At 36.8% G+C, this 24,835-nt stretch overlaps 2 protein-coding genes across 3 annotated transcripts; both read left to right on the top strand.

Moving 5' to 3' along the window:
• Positions 1-16: 16 nt before the first annotated feature.
• Positions 17-15,134, top strand: LOC146460826 (something about silencing protein 10-like). 2 transcript variants are annotated; one of them, XM_085087525.1, is made up of 21 exons: positions 17-144; positions 2,098-2,164; positions 3,928-3,984; positions 4,576-4,641; positions 4,767-4,889; positions 5,231-5,270; positions 5,519-5,593; positions 5,797-5,912; positions 6,604-6,654; positions 8,177-8,227; positions 8,633-8,689; positions 9,231-9,299; positions 10,384-10,424; positions 11,059-11,155; positions 11,268-11,355; positions 11,978-12,018; positions 12,820-12,960; positions 13,134-13,279; positions 13,749-13,815; positions 14,494-14,601; positions 15,028-15,134. In XM_085087525.1, exons 1-21 carry the CDS (start codon positions 128-130, stop codon positions 15,115-15,117), a joined length of 1,608 nt encoding a protein of 535 aa, XP_084943651.1. In that variant the 5' UTR covers positions 17-127; the 3' UTR covers positions 15,118-15,134. The 2 variants fall into 2 exon arrangements, with proteins under 2 accessions (XP_084943651.1, XP_084943652.1); XM_085087526.1 differs by lacking the exon at positions 8,177-8,227.
• A 1,493-nt stretch (positions 15,135-16,627) lies between these two features.
• LOC146460825 (bifunctional arginine demethylase and lysyl-hydroxylase PSR-like) lies at positions 16,628-24,695 on the top strand. The gene is made up of 4 exons (XM_085087855.1): positions 16,628-17,336; positions 21,427-21,562; positions 22,513-22,645; positions 23,145-24,695. The coding sequence occupies exons 1-4, from the start codon at positions 16,675-16,677 to the stop codon at positions 23,228-23,230; spliced, it is 1,017 nt and encodes a 338-aa protein (XP_084943981.1). The 5' UTR covers positions 16,628-16,674; the 3' UTR covers positions 23,231-24,695.
• The last annotated feature ends 140 nt before the right edge of the window (positions 24,696-24,835 follow it).

Below are 24,835 nucleotides of genomic sequence, written 5' to 3'. Positions count from 1 at the left end.
TCCCCCTAGTTTTTTTTGACAATATGGCGGATTCCTTAGTGTTTGAGGATTTTTAAAATCACATCAAAGTATCTTTCAATTTATTGTTTAAAAACTGAAGAAGGACGGATAACATATAAGGAATGTGATGGCTCGATCAAAGAGGCAAGTTTTATAGCGATTTTAAACACTTTTAATTGTTGTAAATGAAGAAAAGTGGGTGTAAATATAAATTTTGTACTAGCGAATTTTGTGCACGTGGGAACAAGCCTTCTTTTACTCTGCCATTTATGTTGATATCGTGAGTTAATCTTCTTTTCCCTTTGTGTTCCGTTGCACCTTTTTGTAGATCAAGACATAGGATACCCTCTCGCGCTTTCAGCAGACAACATTGAAGCACAATTCATTTCATTTAATTTCACAAATTTAAATATTCATGATGATGATGTACATGTAGTATTGAAACGAGTTTGGGTGAAAAATTATCTTAGACTTTTCTGGATTTTACACTACATGTATTGTGTGAGAAGTAAATTGAGCTCAAATGTTAGAGATTAGCAGGGCTCAAAGTTTGTTTTGACTTTGGGAGCACCTGTGCTACCAGGTGTAAATTTCTAGGCGCACTGCCGAAATTTTAGGCGCGCAGCTAAAAATTTTAGGAGCACATGTACAACTTAAAATACTGGTAGCACCAAAAACAAAAATCAGAAGCTTCAGATATTTTATCAGTGATCATTGATAAGTGTCAAAACGACACCGAAACGTTGTTCATTTCTTGTGCTTATTTTTGCTTGCCGATCGTTAACAGCACGGTAATGTCTTATTTCAATCGTGTGTTTGTTTCTTTCAGTCCCTTACTGTACATTTGCGATAGCAATAATACTGTTACATTTTTTAGAATATTACATGTTATGGTACGTTAAAGAAGAAATAAGGAATAATGTCTTTGAATCCTCTCGATCAGACGAAATTCTTCAAGTCCCACGGACCACCAACTGAAATTAATTCATCTGGCCACTTCCAGTAGGCAAGGTTAGGTTGCCTTGATCTCTGCCCACTGTTTAACCACTTCACAACTGCTGTAGTTGGGTCAAATGTGTTGGAAGGCAGCAGCCAGCTGTTTGAGAATTTAAATTGTCTTTTTGTAAATGAGCATTTCGAAAAAGAGAATAAATTACATCGTTGACTGCGCATTGACTTAACTGAAATAAAATTCATTGTTTCACAGGAAATACGTAACACTTGTGCTTGCCTTGAAGAAAAAAAAGTCTCTTAACCCAGATTTTTTAGACATTCTTGACTCTTTGATATCGGCAAAGCGAACTAAATTGCGCCAGAAGCACGTGTTTCAGAAGGTTGCCTTCACTCGTACGTGTCAGCGGTGCGGTCACAAAGCCGAGAAGAGTCTGGGGTGGGTTGAAACACGGACAAGAAATGGACTTGGGGAAACAACAATTAAAACACACACTGATGCAAGAAAAACGGTGTAACTTTATTATGTGGAACCTAATTGCGTTACATCCACATTTGAATTTATTATTTCAAGCTTCTGTTTCGTGTTTAATCAGGCAGAGTACACGGGAACTGTCAGGTGAGGAATCAAAGTGGCCCCGATTCAGGCGCACTGAACTTGAGCGTTTTTAGGCGCGTGAGTGCGATCACATATAATTTTTCAGGCGCAAAATAAAAAATCTAGTCGCATATGCGACCAGCTGGTCGCTAACATTGAGCCCTGATTAGTACACACCACACAAGTGAATACAGTAGTACTTTTCGCGCGTGCTGATTGGCTTAGCTCGGAGGTGATTAGCCAAGTACTATTCACCTCCGAGCAGCTGAAGAGAAACAAGGTGGCTTCCCGTTTTGCCACAGTTACTTAAGAGGAAATTATTTTGCAATAATTTAATCAGAGGGTTATAAAATAAATAAACCCTCTTCTGGCTTACTGGTACTGAAGATTGTCTGCAAAATTAACATTTGCTCTTGGAACTTTGCTTCTCAGCCAATCATTCATTATTCAGGCAATATTTCAGCCTTGGGCATATACCACCTGCCCAAAGGGGTTGTATTTACTAAAATGTTAACATGGCTGTCTTTATTTGTTTGCATCCAATAAAGGACACGTCAGCCAAGAAGGCCAAAAGATGACCACAAGGAGCAACTAGGGTATAGTGAACCAGACCCTGTAAGTCAAAAAACAAATTAATTCACTCATTAATTTTACTATTTCCCATTTTAGTGTTTATTCTTGTGGTAGTTAACATAATGATTATGATAGTTACATAATATTACACTGTAGGTAGATGGTAGAGTATTGTTTAGATTTTGACTTTGCTGGAAGTCTTGGTGGCCAAGAAGGTAATACATGTAATCTGGCTAGTAAACCTTAGACTGAAGCAGTTGCTATTGTCATCATTTGGGGGAAGGGGTGGGGTGGGTGGAGGAGGGAGCAGTTTCTGCCAGTGAGACTTGGAGGACAGATGGTACATCCAAAGATTTCTACTTTGAGATCTGCAAACATGAATTTATGATGTCTATTTTCTAAAAAACTGCCCATCAAAGATTGGTTGCCATGGTAATGTCAACATCAGTCAACACCAACTGACCACATCCAATTGTTCCCAGATAAATTTCTGAAAAAGTCCTGAAGTTTCAGGGCATTTGCTCAAATAATAAAAAAAGTTATTTATATTCAAAGTCACTATGGGCAGAATCCTCTCCTCCCTGTAGGGTAAAGTTGAGTACAAACATTTTTAGGTGGTATTTTCCCACACATTTTGCCACATGAATGATATTGTATGCAAAACACCCAAGAAGAGGTTTGACTTTATGAAAAGCAGTCAGGTTCTCTTTTTAACTTTTCAGTTTAATTTTAAACCCAATTCAGTGAAATCATTTCATACATGTAAGCAGTCCTTCTTAAGGGTCCATACACATACATGTAACTGTAAGTAACATCAAGATGCCCGGCTAATGGCATTATCACGGAACGCTTAATGAACTAATGCCCCAATTATTCCCCATTGTATGTTTCGCAGATATTTAAAAACTATCCTCCCTTGGCAATAGAAATAATTGTCTGAATGGTTTTATTCAGATATATTGCGTGATACTTATCGTTGTGTTACTAGGAATCATACCAGGAATAACTCTGCAATAACGTCATGACCCCGCTGAACTGGTCTGGCCTCCTCTAGCTCTAATCCTTCGCATTGATTATTCGATCTGTTTTTGAAAGCGAAATTTCTTCCCTGTGAACTCTCCCAATTTCCACCATTTTAACTGTTGAGTACTACCTAGAAGTTATTATTTCAATTTACCGCTTGAAAAAGGTTTGTTTTCTCTCTGAAAATGCTGTCAGATCAAAGTCTTAATTTCATACATGTGGCCGCCATTGAACAAAAACAACTTTTCGAAATGATGACTTGCTTTGACGTCACACAGGTAGAGATAGTGGGTCCCGTCCCTTGTGATATACACGCCGATAATAGATTTTGATTGGGCTGTTTTTGTTCAAGACAATCAGAACAATAAATCCCTTCTGGGAGAGGGCAGAATTTAATGTAGATTTAATGAATAAATCAAATAATGATTTGACCTCACACAGGAAGGGATGAGTGGGTCCCCTCTCTTGTGATATGTGCCCGAATAATAGATTTTGATTGGCCTGCTTTTGTTGAAGACAATCAGAACAATACATCCCTACTAGGAGAGGACATATTTTAATGCATAAATTAATTTGGCAATTTTTGACTATGACGAAGAAAAAAAAAAGAAAAGATACCCGACCCAAACCTAGACACAGCCTGCCCTGCGGGCATTCCGTGTAACTACTCAGAGATCAATAAATATAAAAAACATGCTTCTTTCATCATGATTCAATTCTGTTACATGCATATGTAAAAAGTAAGTAAATAATAGTGATATTATTGTTTTAATCATTTACAGACTTCAGATGACTACTTTCATGACGATGTTGATAAATTTCATGCTGAAAGAGAGAAGGTACTTGCTATATTAAATTATGTTACTTTAATTTTAATTATTAACTATGTACAATTTTGTGAAGCCTTTTTTGTAACTTTACACCAAATTTAATGCAATTTGAGTTCTTAAATTCCATCTTGATTAGGATTACCAAGTTCATCATTTTTCCGTGGCCACTCAATTGTATTATTTGCTACACATACATTGTATGACTGTATGTTCTTGAAACTTTCTTTTAAGATTGAAGGTCAAAATTGGTGATGCCAGTTTGAGATGAAAACATAAATAATATTTCGTTCCTCAGCAATAAACCTGCTAAATCTATCAAGTTACTCAATCAAACAGAACCAAAATGAGAGATGTCTTGTCTACAGTGTAGGGGTATCCACTGCACATGTGGTCCAGTTGAAGATGACTCTGTCGTCAGTTAGCACATTCTCACAACTCTGAAAATACTACAGAAACATCATCAAGATCAATGTGGTACAAGCAGTCTAGACCATGTCCTTTTGTACCACTGCCACAGAAGCTAGTTGACGATGCTCATTGTACATGTAGGTGAACTTGCCTTCATTCAGATAATGTACATCAGTTTCCTGTTGGTTTCAGATTCTACTTGACAGTACAGCTTATAATAAGGATAGACAGGGGCAATCAAGTGATGAATCTGAACAGGTACACTTTACATACTGTAGTTACATTTTATTCCCTTCTGGAACAAGGGTTGGAAGAGAATTGTTATTCTTGTTGTTGAATTGTAAGCAGTGTACATGAAGATTAATGCTAGTGGGTTTCTGTAGGATGAAGAAGTAATGGCACTCAATATTGATGAATCTGACGGCGACGACAGTGATGATGATGATGACGATGGTAGTGCCCCCGAAGACAATCATAGTGCAGAAGAAAATGAAGAGCTTGATGAGGTACTCTAAAGTTATCAACATTATTGCCACCACCAGGGAAACGTCAAAGCGAAAGCAAATGTTTTTCAAGGTCCAAGAATACAGTATACAAACATGTACATGTATTATACAGTGAAGCTCTAGTCAGGGAAATGCTGCAAACAGTGTACGTACAAATAACAATAAATTTTGCATCAAAATGTTGTCAGGAAATGTACATGTAATTATTTTTCTCTTGCTCCTTGGTTTTGTAAAGAACCTTCGGGCTTTAGTTCTTGTTCTTGTAACTTCCACTGAGCATTCCATGGAGGTTTAAAATGAAGGTGAATGACTGCATTGTTTTGTATTCTTGACTTTTTTAGGAAGGACAAGAGAGTGAAAATGAAAAGGATATGGAGAAAGGTAAGTGCTACATGTAAACCATCATACTAATCATCAGGCTAAGGTTGTAGGTACATGGTACATGTAAATTGCATTGAGATATTGCCTATTGTAAAGTTTAAGTCCTTTTTTCTCAGCAATGGTTCAGTTCAGTGGTCTCCAATTGTGGCTGTTAAATGTATGAATTCATAATGGTTTATGGAATCTACTGCAGTACAGCCTGTTCTGGACTTGTCTAGTTAATTTAATGTCAAATGTTGTTTATTTAGGCTTTCCAAGCCAGAAGTCCTGGGGGAAAAAGAAATCTGCTTTCTATGATGCTGATATTGTTGAAGAATATGCAGGTTAGTGTTGTATTCAATTTTACTCTCTGACTAGCTTTCATTTCTTTATGCATATGCTAACGTTTTTATTATTTTGCTACATTGTTTCTTTCTTTCTTTACTCACTCACTCACGCACGCACGCACGCACGCACTCACTCACTCACTCACTCACTCATTCATTCATTCATTCATTCATCCTGCTGGCATTGTTGTTTATGTCAGGCTCTGATGAAGAGATGGATAAACTGGCAGAAGAGGAAGAAGAAGAAGCATTGGCATTACAAAGACAACTGGCTGCTTCCCTAGAAGAACAAGATTTTGATGCAGATCAATTTGAAGTACGATTTCAATTATTGTTTTTGGCATTGCTGTGGGGGGGGGGGGGGGTGGATATGTTGTGGTTTAATTTTTTTGGTTCGTTTGTTTGTTTGTTTTAAAATTTTTCAAACCAGTGCAATTTTATTTTTCTTTGTGCAGTATTTATTACCATATAATCTGAGGCATAAGAAAACAACAATCAAACCAGTTGGAAATTTTTAAACCCCCAAAAATCTGGACTACAACAGGCACAAATTTCTTGAATCAACTTTTGCGGGTCACACGCCAAAAATGAGGGGCAATCCAAATCTCAGAAGACTCAACAATTAGGGTTACTTTGGATTGCTCAGTACATGTATGGCCTAGGCAAGAAACTCACATCTATTTATAATATTATTTTCCAGAATTTCATCATTAGATAAAAATATTTTTTATTAAAACTTAACCCAAAATTAGACATAGCCCCTTCTTGCTGGTGTAGTTAAGAAATTAATAACCGTAAGATGTCTTGAATTACTTGTGGCTACAAATTGGTTAATTGTCTAGTAAGCTTTTCCAGAGTTAGTAACAATTCTTTTGTCATCCTTGTATTAAGCAAACTAACTTTGTAATACTTGGGTTGGCTTTCATGACGGAATGATTAATAATATTAAAGCCTGTGATTTGTTATGATTAAAAAACATCTGCCTTCTTTCTGTACATTGCTTTTAGCTTCCACAACCAACCCAAAAGAAGGACAAGGAACAAGATGATCTGGACAAGGTATAGAAAACTATTTATTAACAATTATTTAATTTTTACTCTTATTGAAAGGCTGAGAGCACTGGCTTACATGTCAAATTTTAGGTCCATTTTTTTTCAAAAGTGACTGGATCTCTGCAATGTGGCCTTCAAATTATTTAATGAAAGAATGTTACACCCGTTTTTTTTTTTTTTTCTTTTTGCTCCAAAGCGTAGGTCTGTTTTTCCACTTTCTTCTTTGCTTTTCTTTCTCTGAATTGATATTTTGGCCTTGTTTTCCTTGAAAATAAAACAGAAACCAGCAGAAAACACATGGGACAATGTTCTCTGACTAAATTGAAGGTGAGATGCAAACATTCAGGCACTCTTGACCAAAACCAAAAATACTCTCAGCCCTTCAATTGTGACTCTTTGTTTGATTATTTTATACATTTAATTGTCTAATTGAACTTACATGTACATGTATTTTATGATTCACTTTCATGTACAACTGAATTTTTGTGTTCTACTATTATTGTTATTTGTTTAATTTACATGCAGTGAAGAAGTGTTGTTGTAATACTGTACATGTAAATAAAAAATAATTTATTATTTCCTGTTTTACTTTATTATAAAAAATGAGATTCAAATTTAGTGAGGGCCACAGGTGGTTTTTTTCTTTATTTTTTTTTTAGTTATTTTTAATTTTCAATTTTTATTTTTTATTTATTTATTTATTATTTTGTTGAGGGCCACGGGCTTGTTTTTTTACCCTATAACCTTTGTTTGTTTGTTTCTAACACACTTTGAATAAGGTTTATAATTTGCCACTGTTAAATTTTTGTCTTGTATGAACCAGTGGTTACCACTCAGGTTAAATAAATTTAACAAGTAGCCAGGGGTCTTGATTCTCATGGCCCAGCAAGTACCGTAAACATCACATGCTTGCTTAGCCCTGATAGATGCAACACCTGCAAAAGAAATAGCTACAAAAAATAGACCTGTATCAGTTGCAAGCAGCCCACCCAGCCCACACGTGATACCAGTTTCTGTAACATGACACGTAACACTAGGAATGTTGTACACCCCTCTGTACTTGATGTTAATTCATCAGATAGTCCTTCCCCCTCCACCCACCCCAGCATTTTGCAAAGTTACCCTTATGTTAAAATGACAGTATCCATTACTACAGTGTACATGTACATCTGTGTATAGAGAGACAATCTGGTGTCACTAATGTAAGTTTCTTGTCTCAAGAAACAATGCAACACACAATGCAGACACCAGTCTTGAAATCACCAACCTTCTGATCTTTCAAACAAAAGTTTGCACTGTTGTGCTAACCACTTTTCTAAAAAGAAGAGGGAGTAAGAATTAAAGTGCTTTAATTTGAAGCTCAATTTCTGCTGAAAAGTGGCCAGTAAATTGAGCTCAATCAAAACCAATCTACTCAAGGGATTTTATGGAAGTTGTCTTCAAGCTTCAGCTGAGTGTCTGTGGAACAACTTGCCAAGTAGACCCTAAACTCTGTCTTACCAGGTGTATTGTAAAATTTCTTTTTCAGGAGAGGATTGTGCAAGACCTTTCAAAATTGTCTAAGGCAGAAAAGATTCAGGTACATATTAATAAATTGTTAGGTCCTATCCAATAAGTTTAATATCATGTGCATTAATGTTGACCTAGAGAGGTAAGGTTTATCCAAAACAATTGACTTCCTTGACTTTCAGATGAGGGTGGGGGGGGGGGGGGAGGGGGGGATAATTATTATAGGGAGGGCTTTACGTTGATGTGATCTTGACATGATCTTTAGACAGTTTACATGTAGGGACTAGAGTTTAGCTTTGGTGAGTTGTGCGCAGTAGCAGTGTTTACAAATTTCTAACACGAAAAATCAGCAACAACAAAATGCTCTGTTAGGGAACACTCTTGAGGACATGTTGTTCAAGGTGTTCTTGTAGGAGAGGTGTCCTCATTAGTAATGGTTTGACTGTATTGATGAGCATTGAAATTCTTCTAACAGATACTGATGAAAGACTCGCCAGAACTTCTTCATCTTATGGATGAGTTAAAGTCAAAGGTAAAGATATCTACATGCACTTGTAATGTTGTGTAGTGCAGTACTGTATACATGGCTGCAAGTGCCTGCTGTCTTAAATTTGGTAAATCCAACCGTCAACAAAACGGAAGTTTTACAATGTAGGTTGCCATGGTTGTTCTCTGAATTGGATGGTTTCTTTTGCTATCTTGTGATGATTGTTTAACCCTTTAAGCCCTAACAGTGATCAGCATCAAATTTCTCCTTGTAATATCAATACTTATTCAACCCCTGAAGTCACAAGAACTAAGGATATGATCACCCAAGGCGAATATTCTTGATATTTTAATAACTTCTCCCCAGTAACTTTATAAGAAAAGTTGTTAGGGGACAAGATATGAGAATTTGTTCTTTGATACTAGAGGTTAAAGGGTTAATTTCTCCTCTTATGAGCAGAATCTTTGACCTACAAAACAAGGATAAAGGAAAGTCTGCAATACAGTAATAACATTAATTTTTTGAATGTTTTACTTTACCAAAGTACATTTTAAAACTTGAGCTGCATTTTTTATTTCTAAAATAGCTGAAAGAAGTAATAGAAAAGCTTCATCCATTGGTGCAGATGGCAAGAGCTGGCCAGATTCCTAAAGAGGTACTTAATATTTGGTCATACTACACTGTACATGTAAGATACTGTAGAGTATGACTTAATTAATATGACCACTGACAGATCATAAAAAAAATTTGGTTGTACTGTACTAGCAGGGATGTTAAAGTCGTTGATATTGCTACCTACAGATGATTTTTTGCTGTTTAGTTCACACTCAATTTTTGCCAAGATCCCTTTGCACTTTTCTGTCTCTTCCTACCACTTATAATGTTGCTTACACAACTGTGAAACATTTTGAAAACATTGCCATTGTATTAACAGGGTTTCAAGTAAAGAAAATCAATGTATCTGTTGTGGTTTGAATTTAATTTTTTGTTTTGTTTTAAACCAGGTTCAGTTTTAACTTTTTTTGTTTCCCGCTTATGATAATGATTTCAAAACAAAGGAAAATAAAATTCAAGCTACTTTGAAAAAATTAAACTAAAAGCAAACTGAGCTGACAACATATCCATGGGTTTTGTTTTAGCCAAAGAGAAGTACCATAATAACGAGCTACTGGTATTTAAATGTTAGTCATATGGTGGGGCTCTTCACCAATTTTTGTTTTTGTTTGTTTGTTTGTTTGTTTGTTTTACTTTGTTATATCTCAACTTTCATGGGAAAAGAAATAAAAACTCATGACAATACTTGCTTATGCAGTCTATAAATTTTATATTGAGGGGTGTTGAGTGTCACTTTTGAAATTTGTACAGGAGCAGAAAATAAATTAATTACATATGTATACTTATCCCACCCCAACCAAGGACGGTCAGTGGGAGGGTTCTCAGAAACTAAAATTTTTAAAGGAATGTCTGAAGCTTAACCAGAATATTTCATAGGGCAGGGCCTGTGTGTATTCAAACCATAAAACATTCCCTTGGGAAGGGTTTCTGGAACACAGGACATTGGAATTCTGAAGGTGTTTTGCAACACATTATCCTTAACACTGTAAATACTTCAGATCGCCAGTTGTTATCCTGTGAACATTGTCTTTTTAAGCATTTATGCACAATTGAAAGAATTTTCTTATTCTAGTAGGCTTTTGTGAATACTTTTTTGAAAAATATTTCACTCTTGTTTGTTACAGGGAGCAAATTACCTTGAACTGAAGCATCAACTCTACCTCAAGTAAGAACTTCAAATATCATCAGATTCTACCATATATACATTGACTGTCATTTAAGAAAAAGGAAGAATTTCCGCTGTTTTTGTATGTAAGCAAAACAATGTAGAGTGTTTCACAAACTTTACAGTTTGTGCTACCAAAGCCTCAATAGGCCATTTTACAGTTGTGTGCTTAGTGAGCTGGCCTTGATTGGAGGCGAGGCTGGGGGGTGACCTTGTTTCACATACAGGTGTATGAAAAGCAGTGAGTTTTGTATCAAAACAAGGTCACCCCCAGCCTCGCTTACAATCCAGGTCTAGGTCACTTAGCACACAACTGTAAAATTCAATTCAATTTATTCAATTCAATTTATTAAAGCACATTTTTCACGAAGGTAAGGCAAGAATGCACTAGCCCGCAAATAGCATAGGCTAATCTAGGCGGGTAGTGCGGTTGATTAGTATATATTTACAGAATATAATTTAAAGATATACCAATGGGCTATTGATGGTTTACATGTGAGGTCATGGCTTTAATGCAAACCACCTATAATTGTGCCTTTAATTTTGCCACTGTCATAGCAGAAGACACACTGGTATCAGCTGCACTACGAAATAAACTACAGTATTGAATGAACATGTTTTTTTTCCTTTGTAGTTACTGTATCAACATTGGGTTTTACTTTTTGCTGAAGGCCAAAAAAATGTCTGTGAGGGATCATCCAGTGATGGAACGACTTGTGCAATATCAAAAGGTTAGTTTACAGCGAATCTGTTGTTAATATTCTTCTCGGCCTAGTTTGAATGATAATTTAATTTATTATACTTTCTATACAATCTTATCTGAGTACTTTTTTCTTACTGAAGCTGATCACAGAACTGAAACCTTTAGATGAAAAATTGAAACCAGAGGTGGAATTGCTTCTTTCGCAAAGCCAAATCACTGAGCAAAATGGTGAGATATTGTTTGTGATTTTTCATGATTTCTTGTACCACAAATTAAGTGCATTTCTTGTGCAGCCATAGAATGCGCTCACTGCGGCCATATTGGAAGGGAGAAGCAATAGAATGATTTCCCTTTACTTGGGAAATAAAGTTTATTTTTATGCAAATATATTTTATAGTTTGGCTCCTACAACAATTGACCACCATGAAAACACTCTCTTCGTGTTGTTGTTCTCTCACGCGTTTGTTCACTTATTGTGTGGCTTATTGGATTTTTAAAATTAGTCTCATTTTAAAGGTGTTTGTTAAGTTTTGAAGCATGGTTCATTATTTTGCACGACGTGGTTTATTTCATAATGAAAACAGTTCACTTTATTTCCTTGGTTTCATGGAGTTACGAGAACATTCGTGAAAGTTTCGCTCGAAATTCCCCTTGTTACTGTAACCCAGTGGGAAAACAAAAAGCTTGAACACTATTAATTTTATGAAATAATTATATACTTCATATACTTCGTTAAAACTCAGTGATACATCATCACATATAAAAGGGTCACTTTTTATAATAGAATTTTCCCTTTTGTTCCTTATTTTTCTAGTTTCTTTTCATATCTATTCTTCTTATATTTGAACAGGATCACAAGAAGAGTTTAACTTCCAAAGTGTCCAAAGCAAGGTATTAATTTAGACTGTTAGTGCTTTCATACATTTGCATAATTGGTTTAGTAAAATACCTGTGCTAGACACTGCATGCTGTTGTTTTTATTTCTCCAGAAATAAATTTACCCCTCCAGGGTCTCTGCCAGTTTCTATTCCTCTGTGTAGCCTGCGAAACACGCGCGTGACTCGCGCTCCGCGTTCGCCTCGCGCTTGCCTCGATCCGCTCGCCTGAAAAACGCCAAAAAAAGAGAATAATAATAATAATAATAATAATAATAATAATAATAATAATAATAATAATAATAATAATAATAGTAACGCCTGTTCTGCAGGCTAGCTTCTGTGATGCTCAGTGATAACTCCTCAGGTTACATAGCCCTGCAGGAAACTTCAAGCCTCAAAGCTTGTACACTCTGTAACATTGTGTAACCCTGTATTTGATATTTGTTCTATCGTGAAATGTTATTTGAGGTACGATTTAAATGCTACGATACAGCCATTCCAGTAACGTTAGACCGCAAGGTGTTGTGGAGAATCGACGGATAATGGCTTCCACCTACAGAAAGCAATAACGAAGGGAAACATTTATCAAATGTTTCAGTGATCACCGCGAAATAACAATGATATTAGAACAAATAAATTGTAGCTAACCAGACTACTTTTCAGTGTTCGGGTGAGCTTGAGGCATTAATCCTGCAATGTTAATCGAAATAGCTGTATACTACACATTTTTTAAGGACAAGTGCGCGTTTTCTATTTATTTAACTAAAAGAAAACATTTAAAGATCTTTAAAAGTTTCCATTTTTTCGTGATCAGAAAACGACCAAGAAACCTTCCAAAAGACCTGCAAAACTGTCAACTCTACTCGATGATGATGATGATGATGATGATGATGACGACGACGTCGTGGAATTTGGTACCAGAGTCAAAACCCCCGATAGTAGCATTAAAGACAAGGTATGTGTTGCCAACTTCAAACCAAAACTGACTTGAAGAGTGGTTTGCTTGAACGTCCTTTCAGTTGCTATGCAGTTCAGTTTGCAAACGGACTGTGCCAATTTGAAGGACTGATTATACCCAGTCCTTCAAATTCCTCTTTATCAATGCGTTGTATTTTGATGTTTTGAAAGGAGGAGCAATTAAAAGGAAAAAAGAAAGCGAAGAAAAGAGAAAGAAAGGGAGAAGGTGAGACTGGAGCAATGGACCCACTGGAATACTACGAAGCTGTTAAACTTCAAAAGAGAAAGAAAAAGGAAGCCAAGGAAGCTGCCTTCAGGTCAGTTTATTTCTAACTTTGGAACGAAAGTCCAAACGTTAAAGGGCAAGTATCACGCAAATTTGCTGTCATTTCAAAACCCAAAAATGTTTGTCTGTCAGCAGAAACAACGAAATAATTGTCGAGTTTGTTATAAATTATCACCCCAGTGCAATAAAACTGTCGATTAGTGCCTCTGGTCAGAGACAGAGTAGCCCGTTATGGAATGAAACTTGAAAAATGTTAGGCTAATGTTTTTCAAGTTCTCGCATTTTTGTTTCCAAAATGCGCTAGAACAGATCACGAGTTGTTCTTTTCAAGAATTGAGTTGATTTCTTTCCTCTCGTCATTCTATAATTATTTGGCGGCTGATTGAAAGTCTTATTTCATCATTTTTAACAAAAGATATCAAAAACTCCATGATACTTCCCCTTTAAGTCATCGTCTTCACCTGACTATCTGATTGAAGCTCGTTTGGTTTTGATTGCAGATTTACTGAACAGCAGGAGGCGGACGAGGACGACATGGAGGAGGGAAAAAGAGGAATCACATACGAGGTTAGAATTTCGTCTTCATTTTCTCTTCTCTTCTGTCCTCTCCTCTCCTTTTTAGCGTTGTTTTCTTTTCTCTTCCTTTTTTGTTTTGTGCTCGCTTGTGTTTTGGAAGCCTTTTAAACATAAAAAAAACCTGTAGCTTCGTTTCTGCTCTTCTTGGTAATTACATCTAATAACCAAGAGGTCTGATATCTTGTATGTCCCATACGCTGTTCCCCACCCACCCCCCCTTGTTTTTTGCTCTTTGTTTTTCGTTTTTTAACGAGGGTGACTGATAAGCAGCCGTTTAACTTAGACTGCTGGATTATCTCAAAGTCGAAGTAATCGCTAAAGCAATGGACCTTTATCACTCGGCGGCCATGTTGAGTTTCGGGGGAATAGAAAGCTTTGTTTTTGCACGGCAGGCCTCGGCCAAACGCGAATTCAGTACGAGGCTTACCGTGCAAAAACGAAGCTTTTTACTCCCTTGAGACTCAACATGGCCGCCGAGTGATAAAGGTCTATCAGTTGCTAAATTTGTAGGGGTGAAAATTGCTAACTTTAAAAATTGTCACTTATATTTGTAACCTCAAAGTAAAGTACCTATCCTTTGAACAATCGGGCTCAGCACTCAAAATTATCATCTCCAATATCTATAGTGAGCCGGAGTGTTGCTTACTTCAACGCTTCTCTTTGTCGCAGATATCTCAAAACAAGGGTCTTACTGCCAAGAAGAAAAAGGAGCTTCGTAATCCTCGCGTTAAACACAGAAAGAAGTTTTACAAAGCTAAGATTAAGCGAAAGAGTCAGGTATGTTAGAAAAACTCTTGACTGTCGCTGAAAGGTGACGATGATATTAATTTTTTTTCTGTGATTTTAGGCTTCATGTATAAGCTCCTTAAAACCCCTTTTCATTGATAACATTTCTTGTTTGCATTACAATATCTTCAAAGCCGAGTAGCAGGTGGGCTGATGGCTGTGGGGCTACATTCGACGAAGTTTGAACCTCTCAGTAATGATAAAAAAATTCAAGCCGTTTTGTGACTTCTACCCGAATTATTATGATCTCGTATCTACGTTCTCGTTTATTGTAACGCAAGTAAGGGAAAGAGCTTTCGGTTTTTAAAAAAATCGTACACGTCTTGCTTTAACGAATCAGCGGAAAGTGTTGCCCAAGAAACTAACCGCCATTCTCATTTTTCGTCACCTAACTCGTTTCTTTGGTTACTCTAACAGGTTCTACCCGTTGCAAACGAGCAAAACCGGTATGGCGGCGAGATGACAGGGATCAGATCACACCTGACCAGGAGTATCAAAATCAAATGAGCGAATACATCCCAGCACTCTTAAAATCTTGGTGCTGCAATTGGACAGTTTTGTTGAATAATACATATCTACGAAAAATGTTTCTCTTGTAGTGAAAGCTCGAATTTTCTCTCCGCATCCTTGTAGAATTGTATGACGTTTTACCTCTCAAGCAATTTTCACTTCTTTTTCTTTTTTTTGGAAAAATATTAGTTTGTCGGCATGATCCATCCTATAGAATCAGGCGTTCAGTCTTCCCTATTTTAGATTCAATCGAAACTTTTTAATTACCAGTTTGTATGTTTTGTTTGTGCGTTTTGTAAAGAAGGCAAACAGCAGAATTTCGCTTTGTCTTCACCTAGAAGGCACTGAACGAGGATGAACAAGAAACTACTTGGAAGATCTCGTTCCTTGATGCTAAGGTTGAACGGATAAAAATGTGCCCCATATCCTTTCTTTTCTGTAGTTAACCACCTCAACACCGACACATAAACACTACAATTGTTAAATCCCAACTTAAGGACTAGTTATTTAAGTTAATATTAAAAGAAGAACATATGTGAATATAAAGTAGATGTCAATTATGCATCAACCGAATTTTGACTGGCAAGTGCTACAAGTAAAGCAACTTGGCAGCTAAGAGGAGTAATCAAACTAGTTTTGTTCCGATTTCTGTAGTTACTTCCTCCTTTGCCTCAAGTTGGTGTTGGGGGAGGGGGATGGGAGGGGGATTAATAGCATCTTTCCAAGATCAAACAAAAATACAGATATAACAAAACAAATTCAATTTATACAAATCATTTGGCAAAATATGGCCTGAAGAGAAATAAATGATTGGAGAGGTCATAAAAACGCTTGTCTTTCGTTAAGCAGAGCTGAGGAGTCCACCAATTCTTCTTTTACACGTAGCGTCACCAAATTCTAAAGTTCAAAACCGGGAGGCCTACAAAATTTTACCTTCCGTCAAGGAAAGATTACCTTAAAATATATCTTTCACAATTTCTTACCCCAATATCGTGCTTCCTTTTGAGTTTTTTGAAAATAGAACAGTTCCAATTTTCGAGTTCATCTGGCGTGACATCAGTGCGTGACTCAGGAGGACGGCTGTGACAGAGCTGTTCCGTATCTTAGAAATGACTCTTCGGGTGATTTTCAGCATCCTAAACAATTGAAGTTTGAGGAGAAATGTTTGTCTAAACATTGGAAAATTCACAAGAGAAAACAAACCTCTTTACTGGCAAAATAAACTCCTGATGTTTTTTTTTTTCCTATTTCCGGCCGCCATGCTTGTACCCCGCTCAGCTCAGAGGCGTCTCCGTACTGAGCTCTATAAATTTGTGTTGAACATTTTGCCAAATAGCTCGAGTACGGAATACCGCAAAGACCTGAGACTTGGATTAATTTCTTGACTTCATCTGATCTATTGGAATGGTTTCGATTTTTTTCTTAATAGCGTGACAGTGACAAAACCGGCAATGGTCAGCGGTTGCTCTTTGGAAAGATATCCTCCCTCCCCTCCCTCGCTCCTTCCCCTCGCCTTGAGACAGGCTGTTAGTCTACCTGCCAAGAAGACGAAGGATGGCGACCGAAAAGGAGCAGGGAGTTGACCTTGAGAAAATCACCGAGGCTTTTAGAGCCCTGCGTAAGAAAGCCAAAGAATTAGGACTTAAAGATTCACAGCTTTCGAAAATAGCAGCCATGAAAACTCTCCACAAAAAGCGTTTGACCAATTCCTGCTTTGTTTTGGCGAGTATAGTGTTCGGCTTGCTGGGAGTTCTCTGTGGAGTCGTCCTCTATCAACAAGACTTGGTAACGCATCAGTCGTTGTACAGGTTCATTCAAAATGTCATTGACTTTGACATGGAAAAAGATATCTGCCTTATTCCTTATCCCGAGATTATTTTGGACATGTTTCGACCACCGGTAAATTGCAGCCTTTGTAAGGAAGTTCATAAAGTCGACAGAGTTTCTGCTTTGAGCAGGGACGAGTTCGTGCGAAAATATGCTTACACGGCGAGACCTGTTGTGATTACAGATGGCACTAAAGGTTGGACAGCTTCACAGTTCTTCAGTTTCAACTATTTCAAGTCTATTTATGGTCCCGATAGCCCTGTATTGTTATCCGAGGACCAAAAGTGCCAGTTCTTTCCATACAAGACGAGCTTTACTTCGCTGAAAGAAGTTTTTAACATGTCTGAAAAAGACGCAAACATGGAAGGGAAACCCTGGTACATTGGATGGTAAGAAAGTTTTTTGAAGTATCTTTGTAATAATTTATTGATATTATTTGTAGAGCGGGTGCAGGCATGTTGAGTTCAAAGAGAATCTTGAGAGCATTCACGTGTGTCATGTTTGTTCACTTGAAAATTAAACACGTTACCAAGTCTGTTGATTATAATTGAACTCCACTGGGATACAAAACAAAATTGCGTCATATGCAAAGCAATAAATTGTTTTAAATGCTCGGTTTATTATTTAAAATAAGACTCGCCAAAACATTTTTAAACTTCAATATCTTGCCTCGACCATCTGCAATATTTCAAGCCTATAATCTTTTAGATGTCTCCTCATCTTTGCAACTTAATTTGTCTTGACAATTACTTCCTTTTAAGTTTCCTTTTTTCGCGCAATCAGTGTCTTGAAATTTTAAAGGTATTTTTTTTTTTATCTCAAGTGGGTAAAAGTTTGATTTATTACTGTTTAAAAAATCAAAATCTCGGTCAACTACATCCGTAGATTTCAAGAAAATTTCTTGTAGCTTTTCATGGTCATACAAATTAAACCTGTTGATCCTTTTCATCACTCGGTCTTATTGTTGACTTAACTAAGGTGCCAAAACATCTGTTATTATAATTTATGGAACTTTTTAACAGTAGGAATACGTTTTCACTGAGACCATAGAGGACAAAAGCATTTTAAATATTTAATACTTTTGGGAGTGCATCCTTTTTATATCAGTATTGAATAGCTCTGGCTTGAAAAATAATTTATTGTCAAGATAATCCTGTGTTCAAACGTGTCATTGGTAAGTGTGAAGAAATTTTCTACACACTTACCAATTACACATTCACACTTCCCGTACACCTGGTCGTGGTTGTTCTGAAAGAGCAGATAACTCTATCCAGTGGATAAGTTGCTGTGCAGCAGATAAAATGTACTCCAAGCAATACAATTTATCCACTGGATGAAGTCATCTGCTCTTTGAACAACTGGGGCCTGCAGGTTATAGCTTCTGTTGTAAACCATACTGCATAGGCCTTTTGTTCACACACACAATGCTGAATTTTTGTTTGCCCTGCAAAGAGTCAGCTGATTTTGAGCAGCCAAAAATGTATATACTACAGCTTTCTTGCACTAAGCCCTTCAAGTTGTGTAACTAAAAAGTTGTAGCTTAATTATATGGGTGAAATCCTGAAAAATATGTACAAGATGTTTCAAAGCTGTCCATCATCAAACAAAAAGCACTCCAAAGCAAGATGCCCCTAATGGCATTTTCGCGGGATGCTTAATGTGGCCTTATTTATTCCCATTGTATGCTTCGCAGATTTTTAAAACTTAATCCTCCCTTCACAATTGAAATAATTGAATAGTTTTATTCAGAAAGACTGTGTGATATTTTATCGTTGTGTTACTGGAAATCATACCGGAATGCTGGGCGCTGGGCAACACTGACAGATACAGATAAGGGGATCTGACTCACGTTTACTATTGAAAAATAGTCAGTGTAGAAACGGTTTCTGTCTCCAAATTAAAGGTAAAAACATGAGGATCAAAGCGTCCGTATAAAACATGAGGAAATTCTTATCAAATGCTTAATCCTCTGTATGGTAGTTAGGTTCCCACTTTATACAAATCTGACAACCCAGTTGCAAACAGAAACAAAGCTTTCCTAGATGAAAAGTTTTAGTAAAAATTGACAATCAAACCTTTAACTTTTTTTTTTGCCAGGTCGATTAGTCAATTACCAGTAGTAGTGCTTAGGCATCGGTTCAACAAAGTCTGCAGCGTCATGCACCAGTAATCACTGTACTGTGACCTCTGCTCTGGTTTCCTTCGCATTGAATTATTCAATCTGTTTGTCAAAGCATAATTTCTTCACTGTGAACTGTCAAGTACTTCTTAGAAGTTTATCAACTGATAATTAAATTTAAAGTTCTAAAAGCTGCCATTTGCAATTTTACTTTTAATTGAAACAGATGAAAACTTGGCCGTATTAGGTAGCATCTCAATCTCTTTCAAATCATATTCATGAGAACTTTTCTTCGGCATACCCACTAAGTGAACTTTCTTTCTAGTATTGTAAAGATTGTTGTCCTTTATTTATTTTAATAATTATTTTATTTTATGAGCTTCGCGAACATAATGTAAATACATTCAGGTAATCAAACAAAGCAACAGCGTGAGCCAGTAACTGCGGGCCAAGAAAATTAAAAAAATATAAGAATAGTTAAAATACATAACCACAAAATTAAAAGCAACACAAGACAGGCTGAGCAAGCTAGACTACAATACTTATCGCATTTAAGAAAGAGACTTAAAAGTGCGGGGATTTTCACAGTCGTAATTACTTAAGGCGGTTTTGTAATACTCTACCACTGCCAGTGTTTAAAATCATTCAGGGCTCAGGTTCAGTTCATCAGCAACAACGTTCCAGATGTGTATGCATCTGATGATGTAGGACTCTTTATAAGTTACTGTCTGACATTTAGGCTCTGCAAATTTAATAGCACCACTAGATGAAGATCTGATAGGCCTCGTGATGCAAGCTTTAGGAATAATTGATGGATCTACCGATACGAGACCATGAATGATTTTGAAAAAGAACACCATATCTAGATACTCGTGTCAGAACGTTTATGGAAGCAGATCCAAAGATTTAAGTCTATCCATGTAAGAAACTGTGCAGGAAAAAAAGGCAATTTGAGAATATATTTAGTGGCATGCCTCTGTGACCTTTCTGTCCTTTGAATCATCTTGAGGGTACATTGTATCTCCCGTGTTTCTTCATTAATTCGTTTGAGGCATTCCATAATTTTGCCTTAATTTTGCAGAACTAATGGTGAAAAATTCACTTAGTATAATATGCATGTAAATGCCAGTCCCTGCATAAACACCTGGCCCTGGTTGTTCAAAGAGTGTATAACTTTATCCAGTGGATAAATCACTATGCAGAGGATAAAATGTATTGGTTGGAGTACGTTTTATCCGCTGGATAACCGTTTTTATATCGACTGGATAACATCAAGTGTACTGAAATCACTATCCAGCGAATAAAATGTACTCCAACTAATACATTTTATCCGCTGCATAAACCTATCCAACGGATAGGTTGCTATCCAGGAATGTATTGGTTGGAGTACACTTTATCTGTTGGGTAATGATTTACCCACTGGATAGAGATATCTGCTCGTTGAACAACTTTGGGCCACTGGTTTGATTTAAGCAGGGTGTGTACTTCATGTAATACCAAAGTATTTTTGCCCTATTTATGACTAGCGGGAAAAGCAGATATTAGCAAGGGCTAATGGAATCCAAAAAGAAAATTGGGGGTAACCATGCATTTTTTAGAGTTAAGCAACAATAACTCTAAAAAGCGCCAAAATACAAAACATTGTATGGAACTTTTTTCCCAAATTGAAGTTTAATTATCTCTGAAAAATGCATGGTTACCCCTAATTTTCTTTTCAGATTCCAATAACCAATGCCAAGATCTGCTTTTCCCACATAGTTATAAACCATGCAAAAATATCTCTGTTTTAGAAGGCACCACCATTAAGAAAACTGACATTCTCGGTTGTAAGATGCACAGAACGTACAGTATACGCAGTAGCAAAAGTACAAAAGTAGACACCGTCCTTAGTGCCACCCTGGTTTGAGAAAATACAACAGTATTTCTCATTTCTTCCCCTTCTCTTGGCATTGTCGTCAGTGTTGGGTTTCAAAGGAATTTTGTCATGCATGCATTGTATGCATGTGTCAGTCATTCAGGAACTGGGAGGAACCAACAAATAAACTTACAAATTTAAAAGCAATTTCCCACATAATGTAATTCAAGCCAAGGAGATGTATAAGAACTTAATACCATTAGATCAATGTCATTTACATTTTATTCCTTAGTGACATTCAACTTATAACCTTCCCAACATATTATGACCTACATGCATGTACTGTTATAGATTGACACTATTGTACCCAGTATGGTTTCAAACTTGGGAGTTCTTAAGTCACCTAAATAAGATCGTGATCAAGAATGGTTGCTCTTATCTGGGTGTCACATTAATTTGTAAATTGTCATAATAAATAATTATTATACTTCATTCTGACCAACAGGAGCAACTGTGACTCATCTGCAGCAAATGAACTTCGTAAACATTACAAAATGCCGTACTTTCTACCAGAGACATCAGAATCAAGCAAAACAGACTGGCTGTTTATGGGCTGTCCTGGATATGGTGCTCATTTGCATGTAAGTTAGTAGCCTAAAAACTGGCAGATAAGCAGCCTCTTAGTCACCTCCTTTAAGACAAAATGGGAAGACCAAATTTGAGTTAAACTCAGTATGATATATCCTTCCCAAAACTGTAAAAGAATATTAACTAGTCTCTTCTGTTTTGTAAGCTGTTAAATTCCCCTTCTCTTGAGCAATCTCCATAGTTTGCACCACAAAGATAGAGGTATGGCTTACAGGTATCTGCATTCATTTAATTGTCTTCCATTTAAGAACAGGTCAGGGAGAGCACAGAGTTTCTGTTATTTCATTACCTACAAGTTGACATGCTTTATCGGTTCTTACCTGTACCCTTGATGACTTAAACTCTGCTTGAATTTCATTGAAATGAAACAGCTGAAATGGTCTTGAACTATTATGTGCTGTCACTGAATGTTTTACGTTTACAAAGAGTGCAAGCTGTCACTTGCTATACCCACCAACTCAGAAGCTCCATACAGTATAAATGAGTGTAAATAAAATAATTTTATTTATATGAAACATATATGAGCACCAAAATGCATCGTTTCTTTTCTTCTCTTTTTAAAGTCAAACAACACAAAATAACTACATGTAGGCATCAGGTCAGCTTCTTTTGTGTTAATTCATTTGCTTGTTGAATTTTTTTAGTAAATGTCATAAGCTCATTTGTTGATTTCAAGCCTTTACATCACAAAAGAAATATGTTGAGCACAGAACTACCTTATTTTCTAACATGCCAAGCAGCCTGTATGACATTTGAAGATTAGTGTGAATGTAGAGAGATCTGGATTCTAAAGCCATTTTTTTTGTCACTTGCATCCTTTTTTCCAGCTAGCCCTTCAATGTTACAGTGATGAGTCAGCAAACAATAAAGCTGAAATTGTGAGTTTCAGTTGTTTTCTGATCCTAAGACCTGTAAGTTCGATTGTTTGCCTTTTGTTCTGCAGATTGATGCTGTAGGGAACCCATCTTGGCAGGCCCAAATAAAGGGAACAAAAAAGTGGACCCTGGAGCCTCCTCCAGAATGTGCCCATGTTTGTGATCCAAAACTTGAAGTGACTGTGAATTCAGGGGAGATAAGTATGTACAAATTATCACTATACATGTTTTTATTATTTAAACTAAAAAAAAACCAACAACCTGTAGTTATTGCTTTTCAGACAAGGCATATACATGTATATGCTTTGTCTAAGGTTAGTTGTCCAGCTTCTAATTAGCCCATTATGGTTATTCTGGACAGCCATGTACTCATTTTTCTATTTTATTAATCCTAATTTTGTAATATAATTCTTTAATTTAGGTACAAATAAAGTTGTTGTTGTTGTATGTATAATTTAATATTGATACTTTCAGGAAAACTTCAAGTTTTACGTTTTCTTGATTTTACTTAAAGCCTCCAGCCACCCCTTAACTTTCTTTATAAACATTCTACGTTTTTTTTCCTTAATAATTTGTGAAAGATATAATGGGGCCATTCATTACAATCTTGTACAAGAATTTTTTTGTACAGTAATAGAGAAATTGTAACACTTACTTAGAATAATCACTTTCTTAAACTTTTTCAATTCTCTGATTGCAGTTGTTCTTGACACAAACAAGTGGTTCCACCAGACAGATATTATTGGCAAGGAAATGAGCATTACAATTGGTTCAGAATATGACTAGCATCGACTCCAACCAATGCTTACTTCGCTAATTTAAATATGGCATTCCCAAACTGATGGACAAAATCAACATCTCATACATTTACATGTAAACCTCTCTTGCTGAGCTGCGTAACCCAACCCTCGGCCAATCTCGTACCCAGAGTTCTCAGGCTCTTTGGCCAGCAGAGGCCAGGAGAGACTCTGGGGAACTGGAATTTTTTCACTGCAGTAAAACAGTGCAAGCTGTTACAGAGCAGCCAATCAAAATTTTAGTTTTTTCAATTTCCCCAGAGTCTCTCTGGCGACCAACCACTGGCCAAAGAGCCTGAGAACTCGGCATATGAGATTGCTCCTCGGCTGCACGAGCCAAGCACCTATTTGCTGCTCATTATCACAGATAATAGCTCACCACTAAATTTTCTCTGGAGTATGATTGGTTTAAATTGATCATGTGATGTGATACATGTATAAACACACTATATATACTGCAGTGTTCATCCGAGGAGAGATACTGCAAGCGCATAGTGTCCATCCCATTTATTCTTTCATTTCATTAAGAAGCAGTTTGTTTTCATTTCAGTTTTATTCTGTACGTTGTTCATTCATCTTTTTCATTTCAGCGTTTCACCGTAAAGGTCAAATTAGTAAGCTGTAAATTCGAGATGCCAGTCTAGATTACTCTTGTGCAGAAGACGACATATATTGCTGAACAATAAAATCAATAGTGTTTTTGCGTCGGAACTATTGGTCTTGGAAATTTGATGTTCTTAAAACTAGCACGTATCCAATTTCTGTTTCAGCCGATTGTCCCTTAGCAGAAACACTATTGTTAAAATAAATAGTAGGAAGCTTAGCCAATCAGATAATAGAATTCACGATAAAATGGTTGTAGATTTTTACTTATAAGATTAAATTTAGAAATACAGTTCCACCATAAAAATAAGCGATAAAACGGAACGACTTTTCGGTGTCATAAACACAAGTTTTGGTTATAATGAATGGCGCAGTGGTGAAAGCACTCGTCTACCTGGCCACCAATGTGGCTCGGGTTCGATTCCCGGACTTGGCGTCTTATGTGGGTTGAGTTTGTTGTTGGTTCTTGTCCTTGTTCAGAGAGGTTTTTCTCCGAGTAACCCGGATTTCCCCTCTCCTCAAAAACCAACACTGGTAAATTCCAATTCGATCTAGAAAGTATCCCCAATGTGTTCTTTGCGTTACGTACATTGACACTTAAATGGAGTGATTTTTTTATTATTTATCATCTCACGGGTTACACGAAAAATTACAGAGTAATGGATTTTTTTTTTTTTTAACTTGCTATTCTACTAATAGGTACTTAATGTGCCGTAAACAGGGGCAGATAAGCCACACCCCGAGTGAAGCTCTGATTTTGGGGGAAAATTTAAACAAACTCGCAGACTAATCATGGGAAAGCTTAACCGCAATTCAGTGAAATAACGCGAATAAACCTTCGTGTGTATTGATAGTTCAAATCGTAAATACTTGCCTGCAACTAAGACTCTCAACTTAGGCACCCCCCCCCCCCCCTCCCCATACTTGTGAACAAAACGGTATTCCCTACGATGGTCTTGCAGATAAGCCGTAACCCCGGTAGCTTAGCAAA

Source organism: Pavona decussata, unplaced genomic scaffold (genome assembly GCF_977016875.1).
Source record: "Pavona decussata unplaced genomic scaffold, jaPavDecu1.1 SCAFFOLD_207, whole genome shotgun sequence".
NCBI lineage: Eukaryota > Metazoa > Cnidaria > Anthozoa > Scleractinia > Agariciidae > Pavona > Pavona decussata.
The sequence above is the reverse complement of the archived record's forward strand: the minus strand, read 5'-3'. Positions and strand labels throughout refer to the sequence as shown.

What these genes read in the sequence shown, in the direction of transcription:
- LOC146460826 (XM_085087525.1), top strand. An exon ending in GGTATAGTGAACCAGACCCT is followed by an intron (nt 2,165 to 3,927) that starts GTAAGTCAAAAA and finishes AATCATTTACAG; the next exon opens with ACTTCAGATGACTACTTTCA. An exon ending in GCCAAGGAAGCTGCCTTCAG is followed by an intron (nt 13,280 to 13,748) that starts GTCAGTTTATTT and finishes TTTTGATTGCAG; the next exon opens with ATTTACTGAACAGCAGGAGG.
- LOC146460825 (XM_085087855.1), top strand. Translation starts at nt 16,675, where the DNA reads ATGGCGACCGAAAAGGAGCAGGGAGTTGACCTTGAGAAAATCACCGAG. An exon ending in AAACCCTGGTACATTGGATG is followed by an intron (nt 17,337 to 21,426) that starts GTAAGAAAGTTT and finishes TCTGACCAACAG; the next exon opens with GAGCAACTGTGACTCATCTG. An exon ending in TGTGAATTCAGGGGAGATAA is followed by an intron (nt 22,646 to 23,144) that starts GTATGTACAAAT and finishes CTCTGATTGCAG; the next exon opens with TTGTTCTTGACACAAACAAG.